Source organism: Anser brachyrhynchus (assembly GCF_964034855.1).
Source record: "Anser brachyrhynchus genome assembly, chromosome: 2".
NCBI classification, from domain to species: domain Eukaryota; kingdom Metazoa; phylum Chordata; class Aves; order Anseriformes; family Anatidae; genus Anser; species Anser brachyrhynchus.
The window spans coordinates 51,491,951-51,519,837 of record NC_137695.1 but is presented as its reverse complement, the minus strand read 5'-3'; the positions used below and the strand labels follow the sequence as shown (position 1 = coordinate 51,519,837).

The following is a 27,887-nucleotide window of genomic DNA, read 5'->3' as shown; positions in this document are numbered from 1 at the left end:
AGACAACGCGCACACAGGCCCACAGGTTCACAGGAGACTCTGGGAGATACATCGACCTTAAAAAGGAGTTAAAAAGAAACCAGAAACAAAACCACATCCCCACACGGAGCGGGAATGAGCAGCACCACCAGACTGGGGACATTTTAACAGGCGGCCACTTCTCCTGAATGGCGCAGGGAACAATGCCACCCGTCTGAAAGCGCAGCATTCCTGCCGCTGCGCCCCTGCAGAAAGGGGCTACTGGGGTCTTCCCCACGGCGCCGGCTAATTGCACCTTCTTGGGCACAGCCCACAGACCGTGCTTGTTCCCTGTCAGAGGAGTGATTTGTGTACCACACCTATGGAGTCAACATACTCGGGGGAAAAGTGAAGAAAAAAGGGAAAAAAAAAAAAACATGATGAGAAGCCTGTGGAGTGCAGGGTTCTGTTTCTCTTTAGGTTCTTAGATGGTGTTTTCCTCCACCCTCCTTCTTTCAAGATAAGGCATCAGAAGTAACTGAAACTGGAATTTCATTTTATAACACCCCTCCATTAATCCTTACATCTCTCTCAACTGCTGCATAAATTTCACCCTCTCTCCACAGAGCTCGAGGTTGCTTTACATCTGCTGCATCTTATTTTCTAAGGATGATGGCTCTGTTTATTTTAACCAGGCCTGGAATGATGTGCAAACCAGCCATGCCTCTTAGATGCTGATTGTTCCCAGAACCAGATGGTCAAGCCTTCCTCTTTCAAGACAGCTGACTCAAAAGCCATAAAAGAAAACACCAAAAACGAAAACAATCATCTACAACAACATCAAAACACACCCTGTGGTGGGAAAAAAAAATATTTCAATGTTGGCACTGTGAGAGAGAAAAAACTCAGAGAAGAGACTGTTTGGTTTTTCCAGACACTGGAGGTCCACGATGCAAGGGGGTATGTGCTCATCAGAAAGTTTCCACCAGTGGCAAAGTAGCAGGAGGAATTCTCAGGCTTAAATATGACAGATGTTCATACCTCTGTTATCCAGAAGCAGTAAAAGCCACCTGTGGTTGTTCTGACAGCCCCGCTAAATGAACGGCACGTTAGAGTACTAGTGAAATAGAATAATGCAAGTTGCTGTTGTCTGCATCTGCAGGTTCTCTGATACTCATACTGGCTTCATAATTTATAGCCAAACCCAAAGTGCATAAACTTCATTTTAGCTCCATCCTTGTGGTTCCCTTCCTTCCCAAGCTTTCTATTCCCTATTGGTCCTAGCTTAATTGCACCACTTTGCTCTAAGTCACTGAAAGCCACTGACAGGGCACGGTTAGGCATGGTGTAAAGCTGCTCCAGCCCAACTAAGCCTCTTAAATCCTATACTGAAGGTTAAATTGGTCCAGCATAAGATTGCAGGAGAACTCATATGTGTAGAGATAACTCTTATAGTTTAAAAGGACCAACTCCTCCCCACCTTGATCAAAATCAAAAAACATTTTCACACCATTGTAATCAAATCAGAAAAAAAAATACAGTCATGTTATGGACAGAAACAAACAAGTTACCACAAAGCAACTCATTAAATCTTCCCACAAAGGTGTAAACTTACAGCACATCGTCTATTCTGCAGTTGTGTTTGGTGTGCAGGCTCTCACCCTGGTAGACATTAGGTAGGTTTTCCCTCTTCAACTGTCTTTCACCTCTCTAGGGGAAAACAGACACACAAACTGCCTAAAGAATCTAAAAAAAAAACCAATCACGTCATCTTTAACCATCACAAGAAATAGACAGCCATGCAAAAGTAAGATATGCCTGGATGCCTTTCATCAACTACTGCATCTTAACATTCCTTAATATTCTGTAGGAAGTGTCCGATCCTGACATGAAAAGACTTTGTGAACATTTTGCGAAAGGTAGAAAGTCCATTTCAAGCTTTCCAAGATGAGGGGAGGCTTTAAACATTTGGAGAGTTTCTCATTCAGTGCTCTTTGGTTCTTAAAACTGCCAAGACCCTGTTAAATGAAAAGTGTTCTGTATACGGACCGTTGCACACTTAAGCTAAACGTGAGACTAGATTCAACTGAAAAGGTCCCCTACAAAGATGTTTGCACTTGCTGAGCTAAAATCAGCTTTTAACTAAGTTAAACTGCAAAGATATACAGTTGAACTCTCAGTGCAAGTATTTTGTGGGAGCCCTATGGCACTATTCACACCAAAGAAATTAGGATGAAGCTGTTAAGACCCGCTCCCACTCCCAGCCGGGGCACCATAGATAGAAAATATCCATTCAGCACCTCCTCCTGCACATAAGCATTCTCAGATAGCTATAGCAGAAATAATTAATTGCATACCCCAATGAAGCATTTCAAAGTGTATTGCCATTTAAAAACAAGTCCCCTGTGACACGCAAGGTAAATAATGATGACATAAAAACTTGAGCAGATGATGGTGTTGAAGACTGTATCGTCATTGTATAAACAACTGAAGATACCACGTCATACCTGCTTGGGGCTGGGACGTTCTCTACCGTATGTTTGCAAAATCCCCGGGACAATGGGACCCTAAGCTGCTTGCCACCTCTAGACACTGGTACAATATGGATATTTAACAACAAGAGCTGCAAGCCCAGTGCACACAGTACTTACTCGTCAACGTCCTGTATGCTGAAGAATATTTTCTGTGCTAATTGGCAAGGATGGCTGTTAATCCACCATAGAATAGCTCCCTTACAAACCTCAGCAAAATCCACTTAGCTTTGAATCAGGCATACTTCAGAAAGTATTTGTGCTCTTTCCCTTTGGATTGAGAGAGACAGAGAGTGAGCAGGGGTGAGACAAATACTGGAAGTGCAGTGGGGCTTTAGTAAAACTTCAGAAATCTATTAAGAATGGGAAAGAAGCCACAGGCTCTGCGCTAAGGAGAAAAACTGTTTGTCACAGAGCAGCAGTTTTGAGCTGCTCGGCTCTGAAAACAAGGTTCTGCTAATTAAAACCTTGATACAGCACATCATTTAAGTTTATTTAAATATGTACTTAAAGATAAATGCAAAGCATTCTGCTCAAACATTTTGAGGAATATGGTCCTTAAGCAAGATTAACAAGTCTTTAATAACACTTGTGTTATGAAATGTCATTATAATCAAGCAGTAAATCAATAGTACAGTAGCATATGCTCAGATCACAAGGGCTGTATTCTGAGGAACAAAAGAAAAGCCAGCATCCCCGTCTTTTATGGCAGTGATACATGTTATGTATATCTACACCTTCCACATGATGCCACTTCTGGTACCTGCAGTCATCCGTGAGGCCATCTGTCTGCATTGCAAGGGGTGGACGGAAAGGGACAGCGATGTTCTCCTGTGACTCACACAACCTTCAGAGCAGGTTAAAGGCAGGGCTCATCAGTGCTGAATGGCTCCTACCACAGCACGCTCTGTTGTTCTGTTTTACGGCTCCCCCCAGACTCCAAGGGTCTGGCCTCGTGGCGAAGAGCTCGAAGCAAGCAGAGTCACTGCGAGAAGCAGGGATGGCTTTCTGCTGGTTTAGAGCCACAAAGGAACAGCTGTGGCTGGTGATGGGGGTGAAGGCACTGCCATGGACAGAGCGCAGAAATACGGCAGCAGAGCAGAGCTTCAGTGGCTTCCACTGAAGCTGTCAGAGATACGCCCCAGTGAGTGAGATAACGCATGTGTTCCCCTGCCTGGCCCGGGCTGAATTAGCACATCTGGGGCCCACATTTACCCCTGCTTTGGAGCACCTTTGCCATTAACACTAAAAACATATCCTGTAGGACACAAGGGCTTGAGATGAAGGAGGTGAGAGGGGAAATAAGACACCTTGCCTCCCCCTTCACCTTGCTCCTCCTGCCTCCCACAAGGCTCCGGAACACTTTGTGACTTGAATGTTGTCAATCTGCTTATGGGAGGAATATATTTATAGAAACCCCATCTCTGTGTCTGAACACTTTTATGATACCAGATGTCGGAGGACATGAAGTCGATGAAATAAAGCATAGGGGTCAAAATTATCTGCTGCCAGCAGTGAGATTTACAGTTTCTTCAATGACCATGGAGCAATGCCAGTTTACTCTGGCAGAGAACCGGGGCTGGCAAGTGGGTACCTATGTAAATAGTTAGGCTGTGCACACTATTCACACAAGACGATGTTTGTCCTTTTCAGGGGAGATGTTACTAGGAAGAGTTAATGCCTCCTCTTTGAAATATGGCGTGGCAGCTGCAGATGACATCAGATTTTCTGCCATACTGGTTTCTATCAACGTACACAACGCATCCAGGGAAGACCAAGCACTGCCTGAGACTGTAATGAGACCGACAGTCAGAAGTATCACAATAGATTATATCATTTTGGGAGTTCATGTGGTTGTGTTTAAAAACAGAGCTATCTTCAGTTTCTTAGGAGAGTAACACGGGGATGTATCTCAACAGCACAAAAACACTGAGAGTTCAGGCACCTCTTCGGTAATCAACCCACAAAAAATGCAGATCTCAGGTACACACGTGAAACTCACCTGCAACTGAAGCCAGCAGCCCAGGAAGATGCCAGGGTGCATAACCGAAGGATCCGTATCGTTGTATTTTGGCAGTACACAGCAAAGCTGAGGAGAAGTAGGTTAATTAAAATTCATATGTCATTTCCATTTCCTCTGCATGTCTACAAGACTGTTTATTCTCACCATCTGAAAGAGATTCTCACCATCTGAAAGAGATATTAATTGCTGCTCTTGGTTGGTGAGAATAAACACTACAAGAGATCAAGTTCCCTAGTGAAGCCTTCTCAGTTTTGCTTTTAAAACGCAATGGAACAGCTTGAAAGGGCTGCTCTTATCTGCACAGCAATTGGCTTAAGATGCAAGCCTAGGGTGAAGTCCATTATCATTTGTCCACTGGCATTTTGCTGACGAGCACCAGAGCAGTGGTTGTTGCCTGTTTCCATCAGCCACAGTTCAACACAGTAAGAGTATTTTGGCCATAGATTAGGCTTAGGTGATTTGCTTCAAATAATCCCCTTTCTTCATTACTATGGCTCCTGAAGTGATCATGAATCTGTAGGCACCTGAAATGGGACCTTTCACACAAACTGGAGAGACACATTATGGAAATGAAGCATGTGTTTGCTCATCAGTATTTCAGCACTGACACCACATTGACGCTGAGATGAGGTCTAACAAATGTTGTGCTCCTGCAATGCCATGGTGCATCTTGGAGACTGCTTATCTCCTGTGAGTATAAGACCCTGTATTCATACAGAGCATGCAATTTGGTGGTAATTTCTTCTGCTGTAGCTGAGAGTGTGGTGATGTGTGTGGATAGCACAGTCGGTGAAAGACAAGAGCTGCACGGTACTCACAACTGGTTTGACTGAAGCATCACTTTCCTTGTGGTCATAGGTGTGTCTTTAGGTGTGCCAGCTCGCCTGCCAACGCAGATGTCTTCACCTCCAGAAACACAAGGCCAGCAAAAAACTGGACAGGATCTGAAAGAAGGTGTGTTCTGCCTGCTGTTGGGCCCCAGCCCAACTTACAGCAACATTGCTCCATGTGCGTTTCATCAAGGCCCAGGTGGAAATGGTAGAGTTGGAGTGTGGAACAATACACCCACAGATCTTGCTGATTCTAAGCAGAGGGCTGGTCCACAGCACTGTGAGCCACCCCAAGAAAAATGTGATTGAACTGAACCCTCCTGCCCACTGCAGGAAAAATTAATGCCTGTGGTGAAGTGAGAGGCGGTAGAGTGAAATACACTTCTAGGTAGCTTCGACCAACCAAGGGAAATAATCTGTGTGGGTTACTGCTACTCCAGCAGACAACAGGGAGAGGCTATATACAACACGCCAAAACGAGTAGGCATCCACAGCATATACTGCTGCCATTTCCCAGCCAAAAACAGCTGGGGAGAACTTTTCAGACGGATACAGTATTCATAGCTCACTACATTTCACAAGAATATGGAAAAGAGCATCAATATTACTAAATACCCACCAGCAGGTGAAGAGAGTGATTAAGCAACAGAATAGAGTTTTTTTTTGCCAGGGTTATAGACCAGGGTCACAGTATTTTCAAAAATCAAACATATACTACAGGAATGTTGAAAGAAGTGCACTAAAAACAACAACAGCAACAACAAATCATCTGCTTTGAAATTTTGGCTGAAATTTACCTATAAATATAAAAATTCAGAAGTTGGTTGCACAGTATTTGTTAGCCTTCTGAGTTATATACATGGTGTAGATTAGCTGGATTTCAACTAAACAGAAGGAAGAGGAATTACCGTGGTGTACTTCAAGATAAAATTCTGGAAAAGGGACACTCATTATAAGTAATGAATTTCTAAGAAGAGACAGTCTGACAATACTTCTCAGTTAACAATGTCTTTTTTTATCTCAGCGAGTTATTTACCTGAACACTTTAGTTCTCAAGAGATGTGGAGTGATGCAAAAATCCACCTCTCTTGCAGCATCTGTTTACAAAAGCTGTACCTGCAGCAGAGCCATCACCACAAAGAGAATTTGGCTTCAATGCTAATTTGCTCACCAAGTGTCACTTGAGACAACATCTAGACGTGAAGTAATGGATAGCAATCTTCATATACATACCCAGGCCAAATTCTTCTGTAACATGAAGGCTGTGAAAGCAGACGAGAAAACATGTAAAAGCTAAAGTATTGTCATCCTTTGGGCATTTCTGGGCAAGTCGAGACATACACAGATGGAGCAGACAGTGGGGAGCAATGTGAAGGCCACAGTCCCCTCTTGCACATATTCTCTTCCTTTGTTACTTCCCACTCCCATGCCCAAGACCTTCCCCCTTCGCATTCTTTGGTGGGTCCTACATTGCATTCATTTTGTGTACAGCCCAAATGCTGCACTGCTGCCTTACAACTCACCCCTATTTTCTTGCTTATACCACCTTCCAACTACTAAAAAATTATTAAACTGCCCCAGTGGGTTGGAGGTTGGGGGAAAATAGCATTTTGTTCCCACTTCTGACCTACAAGAAGGCAACGGGATTTTACCTACTGACTTTAAGACAGCGGAAACAGATCCTTACTGAGAAATAAAAAGAGGTTGTTCATTAGATTTGGACACATCTCTCTGTTACACTGCCATAGCAATTTGCTGCAATACCCTTAGATCTAATTCTAACACAAACACATAGGACAGCTCTATCAAATCCAAACAATTACAACTTTATTAAAAAAAAAAAAAAGGAATAAATCTTAAATCTTTAGGCTTTTGCATAGAGCAGAGTGCTATTGGAGCAACTGCTCCAATGCATCGCCTTCCCTGGAGATGCTCCAGCCATTGTACAAACAGATATTTTGAACATCTATTTCTGAAACTTTTCCCTTCACCTCAAGGGCAGACTGGTCCTTATCTACTATTATGCATAGAGCATCAGAGATTTTCGTGCTGTTTTCTTTTTTTTTTTTTTTTTTTAAGTATAATGACTTTGCTCCCAGAAATGATCACACTCAGAGCTGTCTCAGTCCACAGAGAAGGTGGTGAGTGCCTGGAAGCCAGAAAAGAAGTAGCATTTCCAGAGCATCTTTCCAATAAGGTTCCCAGTTGATAAGCACAGTTACTTGCATGTCTGTGAGGCACACCACAACAACATCATATATTTTCCTCCTTGACCAGTGACATATCTGCGGTAGCCCCCAGATGTCTGCAGACACCAGTCCTATACCCACCAGAGCAAAATTACATGCATGGCAAAACTCTGGGCAAGAGCACCAGGAACAAGGTTCAGTATCAGTCAGGAAGGTACAACACCAAATAAAAGGTGGGATCCATGGGAATGAGAAAGACTACAGCCGTGCAGGAGCTGTTGGGGCGTTCCTATTACACATGCATCCTGAGAGCTCCTCCATGCTTTTGTTTTTAATTAGCATTTAACATATGGAGACATTTACCCAGAATGAAGGTTGGTGGAGAGGTTACCAGAAACAGCCTCTCTCTCCCTTTCCCCCATCCCCTTCCCAGTGGGGCAAAGGGGGCCAGCTCTCCAGCTGGTATAAATCTGCGGTGCTCCGCTGATTTACACCAGCTGAGCATCTGGCTTCAAGACATTTCCGATCGTATATAAAAAGAACAGCAATGTGGTGTGCTGCTTATAAATCTCTCTCGTGAGCCAAGGTTGTGGTCCTCACCTGCGTCCTGCATGGCTATGTCACCCCGTGGTGTCCCTTGCCATCTCCTGAGGCATTGGTGGACACTGCCAGGCCCGCTCCTGGCTACTGTCACCTGGGGGAAACGGACACGGGACAGCCACCACCCATCTGCTCTTACAAAATGGAGGCGGGAGCGAGGAGGGGAAATGCCTGCCCGCTCCCTCCCCAGCCTTGTGGGGAGGATTAGCTGGCCAGTGTTTATAAAGCACCCTGGAAGGGTCAAGTGTGGGAGCGATTGATGTCAGCATCTCGGCACCAGGTCTAAAAGCTGACCCAGGGTTGCTTGTAATCTCTCGTAATAACAGAGCAAATGGCACCCCCCGCCCGGCCTTCGGTTTGTGAGGGCAAAACTCGGCCCTGTGCTGACATCCACTTTGGCACAGGAGGCATCACCCGGTCCACACACAGGTCCTGGGGAGAGGTGGCATCCCCCAGTGAAGACCACCCACTTCCAGACCCTTCTTGCTCAGCTTTCCAGGCACCTTAACGCACGGGGATGCCTTTCCTCCTGGGACTGGGGCAGGAGCAGCCAGGCCTGGACCTTGCCAGGTCCACTCCTCCTCCTTCAGCTGAAGGCCGTGCTTTCAAGCCTCATAACCAATTCACGCCTGTGCTTTTTGCCACTGTGTCCCATTTCCTATGGGCGAGAGGCAGGAAGATGACTATGCTTTCCCACAGGCCATATTCAGGCCTGCCCACCAACAATTTTCCCACTTTTGTCTTGGGTTTTGGTTTGTTGTTTTGCTTTGTTTTGTTTTCAGGAAAAGTGACTCCTTTTACAGCAGTAAAGAAACTTTCTCCAAAATTGTCCAGCATTCAAGTCTTCAGATTAGTCAGGCTTTTTAAGTTGAATTTCTTTTCCTGCCTGTCCTTTGTAAGGAAAACCTCAAATTATACATACATATTCCATTTATGTTTAAAGTCATATTATTTTCAAAGGTGGTTTCAGTGAGAACAAAATTAAAATAGAATTTGGTAGTATAGGCATTTTTTTTGTATTGTGGCACAATGTTTTGCCGATTCCTCTGCATTTCCATGATGAACACAACTAATCCACGACGATGTCAGATCACCCACGTGGCAGCAGCTGCTGCCCCTGGGGGAAGGCGCAGATGATGAAGAGGAAGCACCTCGCGTGAGAGCAGCAGTAAGACAATTTGCTTGTCCTCGGAAGGAGTGGCTGGTGCCACAGACTGCCACAGGGCCAGGAGATCACCCCAGTACCTGGGTGACAGGCCTCGCCATGGCCTCGGCATGAAGCTGGGGAGGGAGGCCTGCCTGAGCCTCCAGCCACCTCGTTTCCCCCAAAACAGCCAAAGCAGCTTCATGCTGATCTCCACTGGCCAGAGGGATGCAGCTGACTGAAGGGGTGACAAGCAACACAGGGAAAGGCTCAGCTGGCGTGAACTTCTGCAAAAAGTTCAAAAAAGACCAGAAAGCCAAGGCATTGCCATCCCTCACCACTTTATCCTCTCTGTTTTCTTCCTCCCACCGCAGAAAGGTGGCAAGGCAGCTGGCTTTAAAGCAGGCAATGGTACAGCCTCAGCCCTGCACCTTCGGAGGTCACGGGGAGTTTTGCCACTGGCTTCAATAGATGGAGAACTGGGGTCACGGTTTGGTGCTTAAGCGGCCCCTCTGGAATCACAGCCCGAGACTGCAATTAGTGCTGATTTATTCTGGGTGACTACAGTTCAACACAGACCAGTACTGGTCTGGCTGCCACAATTCATCCTTGAGATTTGCCAGTAAAGGCAGCAATTCTTTTGATCTTCCTAATAGAGAAAATTGGAGAGCATACAATTAGCCTTTTTTTTTTTCCTCCCTGCCATTTGGATATGATGACAAGTAGTCTGACGGGGAGCTCTGTGCCCTCAGCAGGATGTGCCTCGAATCCTGCTGGCCACGTAACGCCAAAGGATTTAAACTCTCCCGACTCCACTCCTGAGCACGTCAAACACGTGTTAGTGGAAAGAGCTTGAAATGAGAGTGAGGGCATTCCCCGGGGCAGGGAGGATGGAGTCCTAGAGGAGCTCGCGGTGCTGTTTGACTGCAAAGCAGCTTGCTTTACATAGCTCACTCAGTTTGGTCTAGTAGGGATTGAGACGTGACCCAAATCCCCAGTTTACAGCAGGGTGAGGGAGGAGTGCAAATCTGTCCTCCCAGCTGCTTTGACATGGGGCTGCTTATTCACTGCTCCTCCAGAGCGACTCAGAGAAGTGCAATGACTGAGCTACACAACGCTGGGCAAATAGAGCAGCAAGTGGCCAGCAGGGTATAAAGCAAAAAAGAGCATTTATTTGGCTATGGGAAGTGAGAGATCTCCAGGATATATCTCCTCGTGTACAAAGGATCCACCAAGGCTGTGGTCATTTATCCATGCTCTTTGCATTGCTTTTGTCCTTGAAGGTGTTTTCTAAGTGCCATTAAGTGTTCTTTCAATCTGTAGACAAGATGTGATTAAATGCGATGGTTGCTCTAATGACAGTTCTTTTAGCCAGAAAGCAGTGAGCAATCAAAACCCCTTGCTGAAGGGGGACAGAAGGAAGCAGAAGTTGCCACCCAAAGCAGTGGGTTGAACAGCAAGGCTTGTACAGAAGCTAAACCACAGGAGCAGAGCTGGCGCTCCTTGAGCAAACTCCCTGCGAATTAGTCCTGTCCTCCCGCCCCCCAGTACGGTCATGATTATTTAAAAGAAGGGGAATACCAACCATTACATCTGTACAAACACGCAACAGGAAACCAAATTGTAAAGACATCAGCAATCAGGACCAGACCCTTGGTTTTGTTTGTTCAGATATCAACATCCACTGAATACAGCCCCCATCACTGACTGTAATCGGTAGGGCAGTAAACATCCCCAGGGCGATGTGGGAGGTGAATAGGGCAAGGTGTGCAGAGAGCAGACCTTGATTCTCTGGGATCCCCTACTGTTTCAGGAACAATTTGTGAACTTCTGGGAGCAGGGCATTGCTAAATTAGTCTGGGGAAGAGAAGGGTCATGCAAATATGTCCTGGTCATCTCAATTCACTCTGGCATTTCGCTTGATGTTCATCCTGAAGTTCAAGCCAGGAAGCAGCTGAAGAATCCATTCAGCTACAAGCTCTTCTCTTTCCTCCCAAAAATATCAAATAACTAGAATTCAACCAGAAGTGCCTGCTGTTCCTTGTGAGCTGTGCAGTGTAAGACATCCTTTTCCCACCACCAATGACAAAGGAGTTGTTTATTTGTCTGTTTGCTTTAATGATTAAGCATTTATCCTACACGGGTTTTCTTCTTTGGAGGTTAGGATAATGGAAGAGACCAAAAAAAAATTTTTTTAACAATTCACCTGATGTGGTTCAAATGTTCACACATCAGCTTAGTTCTTGAATCTCAGGCAGTGGTTAAACATCATTTAAGACACCATCCTATAAGACATCTGCATATGATGCATCATTAGCACTTAGCACACATTTATTCAGAAGAAACAAGCCCTTGCAAACTCTGAATATCCCAGCTTCAAAAAATCTGGTAGAGTCTCTTTTAAAAACCTCCATGAGGAGACTTCCCTCAGTGCTCTGAGAGCCTTCAAGTCACTCACAAATTAACAAGCATAGCTTATTAACAAACTGAATAGCTTAAGATGTGCACGTGGTCTTGCCCTCAACAGGGTTGGGGGAAAACTGTGCCTTTTTGCACAAAACCATATAGGAAAGGAAAAGAAAAAAAAAAAAAGAAAAAAAAGAAAGAAAAAGAAAACAATTACAAAAAGAGTAAGGCTGCAGGGAATTCAGCAGCACAATGTCCTCCAGTGGTCTTCCACTGCCACAGACAGCCTAAAACTACGGGGAGAATTATATTTTGTCTTTAGTGATCCAAACAGAGGAAAATCTGTCTCTTCTGTATGCTGTATGTCTCTGTAGTGTATCAAGTGTTGTCATGCGCAGGTATGAAACACAGCAATAAGATTAATAATAACAATATATATTTGTTGCTACAAATAGTCTTTTGCATCAAGACCTCAAGGAAGTTAATCGCTTCAGTAAATATTTAAGAACATGCTGAAGCCAATGGGATTTAGGTGCTTTCCCTCACTGGGCCCTCGATATGTAAATATCAGCTTCTATTTGATTTGTTCCCAAAATCAAGAAAGCAGTGGATAAGTGAATGCAGAACTGTTATTTGCCATATCCAGCAACACTACAAACAGGGCCACTCCTTGGAACTAGTAACAGTTCAAAACTGTTAAGAAAAACTACTTTTTTACATGGCAGGTAATGATTTTCTGGAATGCGTTCCTGCCTTGTCTTCTTTACTGCCCCTCATGGGAAGGAAGCAATGTTGCTTACCTGTTAATCTGTCTCAAACCTCAGCTATCAACTTTCCCCAAACTAGGGAAACTCATAGATAAAAGGGGAGATCTATGTTACTGGAGAGAAATGTGAAAAAGGGAGTCACTTTAGGAATGAGAAAAGATTCAAAAAGATAGATATAATAACATTTCTCTCCCCCCTCCTTTTTTTTTTTTTTCTGGGAGGGGGAGAAGGAGGTAATGGGACAACGAACACACTAAAAATAACAACAACAACAAACCCTAAAACCAGTTTGCTCTAGTTATGATAATCCAGGCATAACATTTATATGAGAACATAAAATACAGCACACAGCTGTAAGTAAAACAATATGTGTGTTCCTGAATAACGGGAAAATAGCTTGCCAATAAGGATATATTTTGAGCAAATGAAAGATGACCTGAAATTGACTCTGGAGTAACAACTCGATTACTTATAAAAATAGGAGGTAGGGGAAAAGAAAAAGGGAGAGGAAGCAGTGGTTGAGAAGAGCTTATGCTATGTGGTATTTGATGTATTTACTTTGAAAAGTTTCCTTTTGATGAATAATAAAAACAATGCCGTAACAACCACCTTCATGCCAAAAAATAAGATTGGCTAGGGATTTTACAACTGGTGTGGCTCTACTCACCCAGATTCTCTGTGTCAGAAGGCCACGTTTAAGCTCAAATCGTGCAATTGGACCAAAAGACGCTGAGTAAAGAATTACTCTGCAGGCAAAAGGAGAAATGAGCATGTGACATGGTTCCTTGCAAGAGCCTCACCAGCTCTCCAGCCTGCAAATTGTTTCCATGCTGGTGTGCAGAGCAACACACTAGTGTGCCTTGGAAGAGACCCAGCATGCTCACCAGCTAATGCATTTATTTCTTTTAATATATAAGGTGAGATCAGTGTTCATAAAGCACAAGATGGGCAGCCTTGCTGGCTGAAACACTCTGCTACCACCAGTGAGTGAGTCATTTACCCCCAGGCTCTAGGTTTTCCATATACGAGGCAGAGCTGTGAGGTATAAGGCAAAGGTGGAAATGGGGGACAACACAATCCCATGCCAGGTTGCTGCTCGGAAAGCCTGGTCTGTATGCCTGCAAGGAGTGTTGTGGTGCAGGGCCCTGGCAAATTCTGTGGGTGAACGGTATGCACATTGCCCTGAATATACCCAAGCAATGAATGCCTGAACTGCTCTTACCCACCTTGAGACCCCTGCCCTCATCACTCAGGGACATCAGTGCTAAGGAGCCTCTGCAGCTCCCTGGAGTCCCATCTTCCTGTCGATGCTGCATGCAATGGCATTTGCCAGACTAGAACTAGTCTGAAACGAAAAAAAGAGGGAGAATCAACTCCTTTTACACCAGTATCAAACTTTTCTACAGTTACCTTTTGTGTGTTTCTTTCAACCTGCATTTGTGATCCGACTTCACCTCTTTGAAGTAAACACCACACTTATCCTTGTCCCTCTTCCCCTCTCCTGTGTAGTGGAACTTTTCCCTCCGCTGCTTCTCTTGTCTTCTGAATCTCTGCCCATCTCTCTCCCTCTCCTTCTAAGCCATTTCCTTATTTTTAAATATCAGCCTAAAAGCTTTTCTCTCTAATCTCTGAAGAATGCAGTATTAAGATCAATTGCAATGCACTTCTGCCTAGCTCAAAAGCTGAGGGGCTTCCTTGAAAAATATCTCAGACGATTGCTTTTATAGTGATGAGAGAGCAAAGTTCAGGACTTGTCCTGTTTTCCAGCTAATCTGATCTCACATGAAAGCTCTCCATGATACACAAAGAAATATTTACTATATGAATTTAAGCAACGTTTCCCGCTCTGCAAAAACAAAGTTGGTGTTTGAGCTAGGTTTTCTGTCCCGTGGGTTTCTGATATACAGTGCTTTTAATGGCATCCTGACAGGTTTCTTCTTCACTTTCTCAGCTGGACCTGTTTGCAGAAAATAGGAGGACCAAGATTTATGGATTTAAAGCAGCATTTTGTTGCTTTACATGACTAACTCAACAAAGGTCAAGCAGTGAGAAGCAAAGAATGCAGCAGCAAGTACAGATGCAACACAGAGAAGTGAGCCCGATAAATTTTTCCCTTGGAAATGCTAGATAGAGGATTGCTTTCCTTGGAGAACATGAGTTTGAAACTGAGATGTTGCCACCATTACAGGGATGACTAAAATGTAGAGTGCAACTACTTCATCTTTAATACAGATCTCTGTCCACGGAGAGCAAAACCTTCAGAAAGCAATAAGCCAGCAGAAAGGCACAGTTATTAATCTGGGATATTTTATCTCTTTTCTCTGGATACATCTATTAGCTGTGCATGTGACTCTTTAAAAAAAACCCTTTCCTATGTCCTCTTCTTACGTCCCCCTCCTTTGTTCTTTTATTGGTTTAAGCTGTAACTTACCGGGTCAAAATCATTCCCATTTTTATTACAAGTCTCTATAAATAATAAGTCATACATATGTTAGGAGGAAGAACTAGAAATAATTATTTGCCAAAGTCTGTCTTTCCTATCAAAGAAAGGGCAGCCATCATTTGTGTGTGCATTTTAATAAAATGGGTATTGTCATGTGCACTGAGCAAAGAAAGGCCTCATCAGAAAAAAAGCAATTGGGAAGAAATCTGTTGGCACCTTGACTTAAATGAAGCCATATTTCAGAGGGCTTTTCACTAGTTGTTACTGGGGTGGGGGGAAAGGGGTTCCTAGCCATATTCATTCTCAAATCACAGATGATCCCTTATCACTCGACTTGACATTAGGCTTTTTTATTCCATTTTATAGGAGGATATGGTCTTTTTTTTGTAATTCATTCCAGAAGCCTACCTGCACTCCATTTGTGGGGGAAGATGATGAGAAAAATACCTCCTCATGCAGCTACAACGAAACTGCTTTATCTATAGCACTAAAGAGCAAACCAGCTCAGATGAAAAGCTGGGTTTTCTTTCCTCATCCCACGGGTACAGCAGCACATCTCATGGGCAAGGTCTGGCTACTGAGAAGCACTCAGAGGACATTGCCACCAGGGGAAGCACAGATGGGTCACTGCGGGCTCTCCCCACTCGTGCAGGCTTACAGTGTATGGGGTTGCAGGGAAGAGCTGTGCTGGCTTGCAAACACTGCAGACTCTGGGATATTCAATATTCAAGCATCTCACGGGAGGGACCCTTGAGCTGAATCCAAGGGGGAGGACAGGGAAGCAAGCAGGGGAGAGAGGAACTGTGAGGGAAGATGGGGAAGATGAAGGAGCTGTAATATTGTAAACTCCTTCTGGGGAAACTTAAACCAGGGTGAATGCCAAACTCTGCAGTGCCTGTACTGGGATGGGACTGACACACACACAAAAATCCTTTTTAAAACTGCTCGAATACAATACGTCTTTCTTCCATGGTTTCATTCTCCAGTCTTACAAACACATCCTGCAGCAGCTTTTCTTTCTCACCAGCTCTTTGGCATTCCTGTTCAAACATCCTCTTCACTAGTACCTCTTTGCCTTTTCTTCCAGCAACACTGAAAAGGATCCACCCAGTTTACGCACTACTTCAATCCTCAAGCCCACAGCCAGCACTCTTCCTGAGTCGGCACCTATTTAAACCACGTACTTTAACAAGGTTTGCTGCTCAGGTGGTAAATCTCTCTCTATTCTGCCCACCAGCCATCTTGGGGTATGCAGCCCAATGGTGACTGCAGAGTTATGTCGAAGTAGATCTTTGTCTTTCTGAGACTAAGTCTCTGCTCTCCCGTCTGCCACTATGCATCAAATTTATTAAGCTTCTGAGCACTGTGCAGGTAAGTGAGATTCTGTACAGAACCACACAGCGTGTTGCTTCAGCATTGCTTCACTGCTTTTTTATTTTTTAATTTTTGTTAAATACACCACTTTCCGACACATACATTGTTGCTACATTGTGACAAGCTTTTAACTAGCAAGGAAGAAGCTTTCACAATTGCGTTTCTGAGAAGGCTCCAATTTATTTCTCATAAAGATCCTTGGGATAAAAAGCAGATTAATGTTCAGAAGAAAGTTAAATGAAAAATTGAAGCTGCTCAGAGGGAGATGTTAAAGGCTGACTGGCACAAAAGGGTACTTTCTGGCAAACTTCTCGAAGCACTAAAAGAAAAGGGTCAGGAGTCATCTGCTTAAGTAATGATCTCCAAGGCAAAAATATTGGCTGGCCAATCCCATAGCTACAATGGACTATTATACGTATGTTCTATAGGCTGAATGCATCAATTATACTCATCATGTGGCTTCTTGAACATGCTTAACTTGCTATTTCCTTTTATTCAATGTGATAGCACATAAATTAATACAAAGGCATACATGAGAGCATTTTATACCTTCTCTCCTCTGTTTTAAATTTTGAGGGTCAGTGGTTTCATAATGAATAATTTAAAGGGGAAAACTTTCAGAACCGAGGCGGGTAGCAGGGCATGTCTGTGTCTGTGAGAGAAGTTCTGTCCACTAAACACACTTATGCAGGATGAGAAACAGCTTTGCCAATCAATACAGCATCATAATTCCTCTCCTAACAGGAAATGAGGACTCAGTACAATACTGCAGTTTTAACTTTAATGCAATTTAAAAGGAAAAAAATCCAACACCAGATGCTCATCAGAAGACTATTAGATGTTATTACTATATGCTATTTCCCCAAGGAACTCTCATGGTTAAAAATCAACAATATGCAGCAGCATATACCTTTTTATAGTGAACCCCTTCAGCTGTAGTTCAGTTCAGAGGTCTGACAGGTCAAAAGACTCATCACAAGTTTGATTATTTCTCAATAGGCAAGCTGAGATGAGGATAATTGCTATGTTTTTACAGACCTTCTCACCGCAGAGTCCCTCACGCTCTCCTTCCTTCAGGCCTATGCAACACAGCTCAAACACAGCTTTGTGTCCTGTTTCTCCACTGTCCTTTCCTAGACATGCATGTGGTTTCAGTTTTCATGAAGGACTGAGCACGGGACCATCCACATGCAAGTCACCTCCTGCAGAAAACCAACAGCACGCCACAGCTGGTAGGTATCTTTCTGGATATCAAGGATATTCTGAATATCCAAGGAGGAGATCATTTAGGCTGCAAAGCCACTGCAAACTGAAATCAAGGGAAAGCTAGTTGACGGTTTCTTGGAGAGTGGAGAGGTTAAGTCAATGATTTACCAAAAGTGAGGAACTCCAGAAGTGAGGAAGGGTGGTTAAAGCACAGAGCACTTGGAGTCCCTAAAGGCTCAGGCAACTTTTCTTGCTCTACTGCAGCCTTTTAGGACCCATCACTCAACAGCAGCAGTCTTAAGGACTAGCAATGTTACATGAAACAGGGACAATGGTACCTCTGCATGTCACAGGGACGTGGGGCATTCAAAACACAGTGATCCCAGAAGAGCTTTACATGGACATTAAAATTATTAGATTTCCTTTTAAGCTCCACATACTCCAAAAAGGGCAATATGGAGTATCAACAATTCAATTCCGAGTTAGGAGAGAGCCTTAATTCACAAACACAGATCTCAGGCCTCTGTAAGATTTGGAGGATTTAAGCAGCAATCATACTTCATCAGTTCACATTTCTTCTCCTCAGCCTTCAAATAAACATGAAACATACTGACCCAAGAACCTGGCCTCCCATAATCGGAGGGTAGTGCACTGCAAGACAAGGAAACATTGAAACCTGTTAAGGTTTGATGAAGAAGGAGCCAGGACTCTCAGCATCCCTGCTAGGTATAGAAGGGCGGAACAAAGACACCCTTCTTAGGAACTGGAAACAACACTACACATCTAGCTCACAAAACAGATAGGAGGAAGAGTTTTGTGGTGTTGAAGAAACATCCAACAAGGCTTTCTCTGAGGAGGCTGGTGTTCAAAGAGCACCAGCTTAATTTTCACAGCAGACATCTCTAAGCAGTCAGCTAAGTAACCTAAATGCTGCAGTGAGAGTGCTGAGAATCTTCTAGGAAATTAAGCCAAACAGCTACAGCACCACATCACTATGGAGTAATTGAACACTTTGATATGATAATTGATTATCATGCATTGATTAAAGCAGGCAAGAGAGCATACACTCTCCAGATGACTTTCAATTTACAAAGCCACAAGCTTCAAAGCTTATTTGGATTCACACAACAAAATACACTTTATTATTTACAATGTAAAAAAAAAAAAAAAAAAGTATCCTCGTAAAAGCAGCAAGAATTTTAAAACAATGAGTGGTAAAATGGCACAACTTGAAATAAGGAACTAATCAATGCTATCAAAATGGCTTCAATCTGTCCCGAGGACTCTAATCATTTCCAGATGATAACATGGGACTGATTGGATGTCTCCGGCAGCAGTTCTTATCAAGGCCTGATTATAACAACTGCAATAGGAAGAAGAAAAATTGGTTGGTACAGGGCGGTTAAGCAGGCCTGAGGAAATGTGCAAACAGTTGTTCAGTTCGGTGTAAATCTACCTGATCTGGTGCATGCAAGGAAAAGCAGCAACTGCTTTTGGTCATTTCCAGCCATGCTTAGATGCCTTTCATAAATACAGCCAAACACACGCTGAAGGAGTTTTACTTCACGGTAAGAGCAAACCAATCTGCAACCACCTGCAATTTCTGCGAACCAGCAAATTGTCACCAAAGCATCTTTAACTTGCTTCTTCATTTTAAATGCCTTTTCAAGCTCTTCTTAATTACAAATGATTTTAACTGTCATGATTCCACCTCTAGAGCTGAAAGGGAACTAAGCAGTTGGTACTACTTATTTGCATTATTACTCCAGACAGCAATCAAGACTGTGTTTTCCTTGGCATCGTTAAAAACTTAGCCAAGATATGATCCTGCTCAAAGAACTTTATCTAAATCTGCGTGACCAGAGCCAACAGGTGGCCACAACAGAGCAACCAACGGCAGCAGAAAAAAATCACAGAGCTTAAAGGAAAGCAGTGGGTTCAGGACAAAGTCAGGTCTTTAGTCCTGTAACTACAGCACTACATTTTTGGGCTGAAACCTGATGCCAGAACATGCAGCTCACATCACTCAAAAACTGGAAGCTAACCAGCTTTTCTGGAGGGTGTCTGTAAGGTTAACCACATTTCCTTAGGCAGGCCCTGCGTTGCTCAGTTGTTCACGTTATGTCAGAGGAACAGTTCCCTGCAATATGGCTTCGATGGAACAAGGTAAAATCAGGTGTCTAGAGCCAGGCTGGGACTGATTTGGACTGGAAAATCAAAACAAAACTCAGGATATACAAAGTCATCCAAAGCAAATACAATTGAGAACTAAGAGAGGCAAAAGTACAAATATTTTGCAATGTGTTTAAGCTGACTGCACTTGGGCTGACCACATAGAATTCTGCTTCTAAGTTAGGAGGTAGGTTAAAAATTTGGTTTGGCACAAGGGGTGAGACAAAAAGAGGAAAAAAGTTTTTTTGGAAAAGGAAGGAATATCCCACTCATGACAAACATGAACGTGTCTAATAAGAACTTACTGCTGGTGGCCTAGTGTGTCCCTAACCAGTTACCTGTGTTTCAGAGGCTTGGTCCATGGAGTGCCACTCCTCAGACAAAGAAACGGCGACCTTCACAATGTCTGATGAGCCAGAGAAGTTTGGCTGTGAGGGGAAGCTTTTTCAGGGTGAAAGAGAAGGCTGACACTCTTAAGGACAGAAGACAAGTAATCCCTATCTTCGCTATCTGAAGTTTAACTCATACATGCCAGAAAAGCATGAGAACTTTACTTACATTCACATTTCTGGCTTGATGGCTGCTTTCAGTGGACCTTTTATAAAATTACCTTGTGCAGATGTGATTGTAGAGAAAGACATAGTCTCCAGTGTCATCACCGTGTCAGCACGGGCCAGTCCTGGTAGTGGCAATAGCATGACATCAAACAGCCAGGGGATAACAGAGGCTAACCACATCAGGTGGTTTTCTCCACCAGGACGCAGTTGCCCACTGGTGTGCAGTGATGGGAAGGAGAATCCATACTGCAGCAGCTTGCCTTTTTCAACCAGAGGCAGAATATGCCTTGTGATGAGAACCTACCAAAACTTTCTCCCTCCACGCTTGTTTTAGTCACATCTTCTGCAATACAGAGTGAAATATTAAGTGAGCAAGGATCTGCATATAAACAAGATAAATACCTCAGTCAGCCCTTTCATCAGTCACCATTTCCCAGTCTCAGGGAACATGTAAGCCCTTTCTCTGAAAATAGAACAAAATTCAGCATACAAGGACTTACTTCTCACAATTATTGGCTTATTTTTAATCAAAAGCATCACACGTATTACAGCAATTAAGCGCATGAGTCATGGATTTGCTCATTTAGAAAGGCTCCCACTTCATGTTATTGCTCACTGGGACCACAAAAGGTGCGTGGCAAGGAGGAAAACTGTCCCAGGAGCCATGGGACAGATTTGTAGCCCAGGCTGTTTGCAAATACACCTGAGTTGTCACCCAGGCTCACACCCTTCTCCTCCTCCTCCCCCATCTAATGGGACTGCCAGATTCCCAGCTGAGATGCCGCTGTTGTGCCGCCTCCTCCCTGGGAGCGTAGGCAGCACTGTAAAGGAGGCTGCTTCCCTTTCCCACCCTTGTCTTTAGAACCCCATCCTGCTGTGGGAGTGCCTATGGAGCAATAAATGCATAGCCGGTCCCACAGGGCCTGAAGAGCCTGTTGTGCTTTTCAGGGGAGAGGCAAACCTGCCTCCCTCGTGTCCTGTGCTGAAAGCCCATTATGGTTATGAGGTTATAAGTGTGTATTGCTATGCAGGCTGAAGAGGAATTAATGCAGCTGGATTTAGAAGGACAAAGAATCTGATGTTCTACTATGATCAATGGTCATTGATCCAATGTTAATTAGTAAAAAAAAAAAAAAAAACACATAAAATACTGGAATTACATATAATCGCCTGATTATTCATTCTGCCTTAGTACTGGTTCCTTGATGCATTTGACCCCACTTCTAGCAAATATTTCTTATTAAAAATCCTAAGTATATTTAAAACACAATGAAAGGTAAGCAAAGATGCCATCTCCTTCCGTCTTTGTTTGGCTTAGCACTGTGCTTTGCATGAGGAGATGCTTTGCATGAGAAGCTTTGCATGAGCTTTGGGATTTCAATCCCTAATGTTGTCTCATCTAATGTAAACATCTGAAAATGTATAATCTTTTCTTTAATAAAGCTTCTTACAGACCTCTCAGAGTTGATTGTGTTTTGTGAAAGTGAGTTCCATGAGTCAGTTTCCTGTGTGAAACAAAAATTTCTTTACATATTCTCAGTGTCCTGTTTTCTATTCTCAGAAAGTTTCTCATTTTGGTTTCTGTATGAATGAGTTCTTAGAATGCCTCGTTAACCTTGTCTATGGCTTTCTTTCATATGCATCTTTCTTACCCATTTCCTTTGTAACCAGACGCAAACTTTATAATTCTTCACTGAAATGAGCAGTGCATGGAAATTATACAGCTCCAAGCGGTGTACTCAGTGGTATTCAGAAATCTCTCACAAGGCCATTGATAACAGCAGCACGTAGTGACTGTCACAGACAAATACCTGGACCTGAATGACTGTGGAGTACCTGTCAACATGAAAACATTTTTTTTCACCATCTCTCTTATTCTCCTCCTCTTCAAAACCCTCAGTGCCTGGACCTCCCCCTGTTTTCCATGCCCAGCTCAGCTACAAGAGGCTCTGCCTGCTCCACAGTGCAGGTCTGCTCTAGCTGGCAAGGGTCTGTGGAAGGCATTGAGCCCCTGCAGAAAGAAGCCCAGACAATGTGCATCAACAAATTAGCTAGACATGTGGCAAAGGTCAACGCGCCATTGCTGTAAGAATCAGACGGAGCCAACAAGGCAGGTAGGAAAAATGAAATCCTTGAAAGTGGTAGAGGAACAAAGTAGAACCAATTGCTTACGGGGCCTAGAGTGGCATATGATTGGAAAGGGCAGTTTTGACAAGATGTAAATTCCAGAAATAAACGAAAGACAAAAAATAATTTAAAAAATAAAAAAAACCTCCAAAACTTTTCCTTCGAGCCGGAATTGAACCAGCGACCTAAGGATTTCTTTCTACAGACAGCCTACAGTCCTCCGCTCTACCAGCTGAGCTATCGAAGGAAGATGAGAAAGGAGTGCCAAGAACGAGTCAAGACTACATCAACAATAGCCTTAGGCTCTAATGGACTTCCATATGCATTGCTTCTCACAACAGCAAAACAGTATCAGAAAAAAGCGCACAAGCCTGGATTTCCCTGCACAATTGGATTTTGGTTATAAAACTGCCAGTTTTCTGCCAAATAGTTCACAGCTCTTGTAAGACTGTTGTTAGTGGTAGCATTAAGGTTGGAACTCCTGTGATGACCCATATGAAATCTGCCTACTGCTTGACAAAGTAATTTGCCTACTCTTCTGTGATCTCGCCACATTTCCTAAACTGAGCTAGGAGAACAGAGAGAACTCCACTCCACACAATTCCCCACAACACTTCTCCAGCCAAATCCTATAACAAGTCAGCAAAAAAAATATCAGTTAACATGCTCCCTGACAGCTTCCAGACTGAATGCAGAGAAATGAAGGAAAAAGATGTAAAGCAATAGACACTAAGGTTTTAATTCAAATCCCACCAACTCCCACGGCCCACGTGAGACTTCTCATACACAGATGAGTTGCAGCGTCTGGTGTTGCTGCCCCAGTGGGATACCCAGCCCCTGGGCCTGGGAGGTTGAGCCTTTGTGAATCATCTGAGTGCCCCAGCTCACAGCGACGGCAAGCAAAAGCAAACTTCCCTCTTTTTGAACCGCAGTGATTCACGAGCATCTCAGCTGTCTGAAAAGCAGGGTGGGGTAGAAAGCTGTGAGCAGACACTCTGTTTGCTGAAACTATGCCACCCTACTTGTGATGGAAGCGTGTGTAGCAGCGTTACCTCGGTGTCCTGACAGCATACCCCTCCTTAATGTATGCTTACCTCCGTCTTCTCTTTGTTATACAACGCCAGACACAGGTCTGTTTTAGCAAGTGTGTAGCCAGCAGGCTGAGGGAAGTAATTATTGCCCCATGTTGAGCACTTGTCAGCCTGCCCCGGGAGTGCTGTGCCCAGCTTTGGGCTCCCTTGTACAAGGCGGGTGCGGACAGCCTGGAGTGGAGGGCCAGCAAGGTGACGGGGCTGGAGCACACGGCGTAGGGGGGTGCTGAGCAAGCTGGGCTCCTTCGGCCTTCAGAAGAGCTGGGTCAATGGGGACCGTGCTGCAGCCTGCGACTGCCGAGTGGGAGAGAAAAGGAAAGGCAGGGCCAGGCTCTGCTTGGAGGTGTGCGGTGAGAGGATGGGAGGCAGCAGCTGCTACCAGGGAAATTTAGATTAGATACAAGGGGGAAAAATACCATGAGAATAAGGATTTTTACCACAGGAAGAAGCTGCCCAGCGGTTTTGGAATCTCCATCCGTGGAGATATTTAAAACTTGATTGGATGCACTTTAAAATCGTACCTTGTCTGGACCAAGAAGTTGGACCAGACGCTCTCCAGAGGTCTTTACCAACCTCATTTACGTGGTGTGGATCACCCCTTCACCACATACTCAAAAGTGACTCCCCATGTCAGGAAGGTGACTTCACAGAGCAGAAGAACTCACAGCAAAACCAACACCACATACTTCTCTGTGCGGTAAATACAGCTTTTTGCCTCACAATCACGCTCTTCTCCCCACCTCACCCCCCACCTTTTATTTATTTTTGTACTAACAAACATCTTAGGTCTCCCTTACACAGATCTTTACGGAAATTAAATAAAATATCTCCCTGATTATGTTTATAGGAACACAGGAAGGGCAGGAAATATTTGTCTTACATGTGAGGTGCTGTTGTGACCTCTCAGAGGCCTCATCCCGGAACCTGCCATTAACCAGGACATTCACGTGCACACAAACAAATATCAGGTCATCTGATGATGTGAAGAAAAATTTGGAGAGAAGCGGAACTGCTGGATGCCAGCAGGAAAATATCTGAGCTCTTGGGGGTCAGATGGCCTCGTGTGGTGGGAGGAGGACTGGGAGATACCCATATGCGAGAATGCAAGGTTAATCTTGTGCTGGAGAAAGAATGGCACAACAGATAACACACACAACCGTGGATCAGCAAGCTCCTAAATCAGAGCAGATAGTGTAGCCCCAGGGCTTTAATCTTTTCCAGTCTACAGACCACACAGCATTTTCCAGGGGCACTTCAGGCTCCCTTCAAGCAAATTTAAGCCTATTGTCATGACTCTGCCTTATCTGAGTTACCTTTCACAGACCCCTTAAAAATAATTCACCAGTCCCACCCATGCATTCAAAAGACCCCCAAACTGAAAATCACTGCTCTATTCAGTTTAACTTATTGGCACTGTCATCTAATCCAGTGGTGGGGTACCAAATACAGACTTTGGGGGAAGTATCACCGTTTCTTTGGTGTCAAAAGTTGTTACTGGGGAAGATAACCATAAACCACTTGTTCTTTCCTATAAAAAATCAGTGGCAGTTAAGTCAAGATAATAATTCAAATGGAATCAGATAAAAAGTGGATGCTGTTACTATCTATGCATGAACAAATAGGATGCAGAAACCACAGTGTTGCCTTGACAATAAAAAGCACTGGAGTTCTCCTTTTTTTCTGGAACTTGCTAGCTGTGGTGCATGGGTGATTTGTGAGAGATATTCTCCTAAACTACAAGTGTACCCCCCAGGGCAGCTTTTCAAAGTAGATATTCCTAGGAAAAAATTAATTAATTTTTTCTTCTCCCTTTTTTTGTTTTTTGAACTTGGTAGGCTTTGAATGCTTAACAGAATTAGATTCTGGCATGGAGATCATGAAAGATCTCTGATTATTTCGATTCTTTTAACTGATTAAATGAAAATACCAAGCTCTGAGAGTCATGGGAGCAGAGCCCTGAGCTATATAAAGGGAACAGCTCACCTGTTTCACGTTGTGTAGAATAAGATGAAAGGAAAGGATGTAGCTTGAAAGCAGGATGGAGAACAGCCAGAGGTAAAGCTCCTAATAGCTGGACTGTACAATTAGACTTGGTAATACTATGTGTTTTGTTAAGCTTCGATTAGCATATGATGGTCTCCAGTGTTTCGGATGCTTAGACTGACTTTCTAATATGGCTTTAAATGGCTTAAAGTTGGTTTTCTCCAACGAAAAGCTTTAAAAAATCTGGTTGATTCTGAGGGACTTTGGGGGCTGTTTTCTCTTATTTTAAGGTAGAAATAAATACATGCTCTAAATACGAGCATTAAATTTGACTTGCAATGAATTTGTGAAGTCTTCATGTTCACTTTAATTCTACCTGGTCTGTGATACAAGCCACCAGATGATTGTCGTGGTTTCTGCACTGCCAACTACTGATGAGTTTAGGATATCTCAATATGACAGTCTTGTGTGACACCTCTGCAACAGAGGAGGAGGTTTTAAGTACTGCTACTCACAGCAACTTGAATAAAGAGTCTGAAGCATCAGTGAAGCAATCATCTCTGTCCACCTACCTGTTGAAATTCAAGATAGAAATCTCTTTGGGTCAGACTCAGACTAAGACTTTGTACTTAAAGGCAGAATAGCAGCTGGCATAACAGACCCCCAGCCCTGCCTGGTGCCCCCCGGCTCTGTTGTGATGTAAATAATATGTACAACTCCTTGGGCCAGTTTCAGAGATAACTTTAATAATATCTCAGTGTGAACGAATGCCAAGGGGCAGGAAGGTGGGAATGCAGAAGGAACTGATGGGGGTTTCATATAAAGGCAGCTTGATTGCATGAGCAGTGTGGGCTGCATTTCAGGAAATACAGAGTTTATAGGCCATAACTTACATTATTTGTCGCGCTCAGAGAACTCACTTAACACTTCTGATGCTACACTGCTATCAGTAATAGACATTCAGAGGTAAGTATCTTACAGGTATTCAAAACCTGAGCTTATACTTGCATATATATGCTTATAATTATATATGTATATAGCTTAATTTTGCTATGTAATAACCTTATAAGTCTGGGGTGGACTTTAATGCAAAAATATTTCCTTTACAGCTAAATTATATTAATTCAGTATTTTTCATATTTATGACCAGTTCCATAAGCAATTAAAATAAAGAAACTGAAGTTTTTGTGGCAGTGCTCAGACATCAGAGTCAGACAACCTTTTTCAAGTGTTATCTCTGGAGCTGGCCCAACAGTTCAGCACCAGTCACTATTAGCAATTATACAAGTGCCTGAGAGCTCACCCCATCAGTGGGCATGGAAAGAGGTAGTCTGTACATTAATTGTCGAACCGTTCTTCAAGGAGTTAAACATTCAGCCCTGCGAGTTAAACTGAGAAATGCAGCCAGTAGCATTCCCGTCTTCTCCCCCACAGAGGGTTCCAAGTCTTGCACTTCTCCTGGTGAAAGACAAGATTAATAATGTGTGAGCTCTTCTGAGATGATGATCAGCCCAGAAAGTTTTGATAATTGGGTGGCAATTAACCACTGTCAGGACGTGACATTATTCAGATACAACGGACTAGTGCCTAGCTGCTGGAAATCAGAAGTCATCAGAGAGCCTGACCCCTGTCTATTTTAGCTTAGTTTCCATTCAGTGATTATCACACTGGACTTCTTTTAAGCAAAAGCTCAGCTAATCACCAATAGGCTCTCTGTTTAGGTCCTGGTCTCATCGAGATGGCAAGGCAAATGAGGGTATTTCTGACAGATACTTTGCGCTTTCCAGCCTCGTGTCTTTCCGCTGCATGTAAATATTGCTTTGTGATAGCAGTTGCAAAGGTTGTGGTCTTCCCTGCAGGTTTTGGTGTCAGTGAAACCCTGAATCATCTGGGGGAGGGCTGCAGCACGGAGCACAAAAGCAGCACTGTTTAGGCTACCAGAGAGCCCGCCGCCTCCTGCGGCCGCTTCCCCTCGGGAGGCAGCCCTTCCACCCGGCAAGTTTCCTTTCCCTTCTTCATCAGGCCTCTCAAACTATAAAAGCCCTAATGAAAATGAAACACGCATGTCATATATAACAAGGAGAGGTTCAACTGCTAGGGAAAAAAAGTGTGAAATTACAGTATCGGTGTGAGAGGGAGAGATATGAGCCCTCATTCCCCAGGAGAAAATTTGAAAGTGCATAATTTTTTCCATTCACAAACCACATTTAAGGGGCAGTTTTTGGAGGCTGAGAGGAAGCACCACAAGAAAAATAGAGCAGTTACGAGAGAAGAGAGTACTTCTGCCCTAAATATTTGGGACCCTTTTTTAATACACCAACTTGGTTTGGCATGGAGGGACGTGCAAGCAGAGCCCTGATGAACAGGCATGGTTCCCAACAGGTTGTTCCCCCCACAGCTAATACTTTTTCTAGCTTTCCTGAAGACCAAAAACCAAATCCTTCAGGGGTCTGCAAAGGAAAGAGTATAGCCCTTTGGCCGCTGTG

The 27,887-nt window shown here is 43.7% G+C and overlaps 1 protein-coding gene across 22 annotated transcripts in view; it reads right to left on the bottom strand.

The window, feature by feature from the left end:
- Positions 1 to 27,887, bottom strand: part of LOC308190089 (uncharacterized protein) — a 148,369-nt gene that overhangs the window by 98,268 nt on the left and 22,214 nt on the right. For 2 of the 22 annotated variants that reach the window (XR_013946840.1, XR_013946856.1), the window contains exons 2-3: positions 13,116 to 13,793; positions 2,797 to 4,578 (exon numbers count right to left, since the gene is read on the bottom strand). Coding sequence is in view for 2 of the 22 variants with exons in the window: in XM_080581053.1 (XP_080437179.1) it covers positions 3,339 to 3,614; positions 4,492 to 4,578; positions 13,116 to 13,194; positions 13,675 to 13,694 (462 nt within the window). In the remaining 20 variants the exon portion in view is untranslated. The other 20 variants (XR_013946849.1, XR_013946857.1, XM_080581053.1 and 17 more) reach the window with 19 other exon arrangements.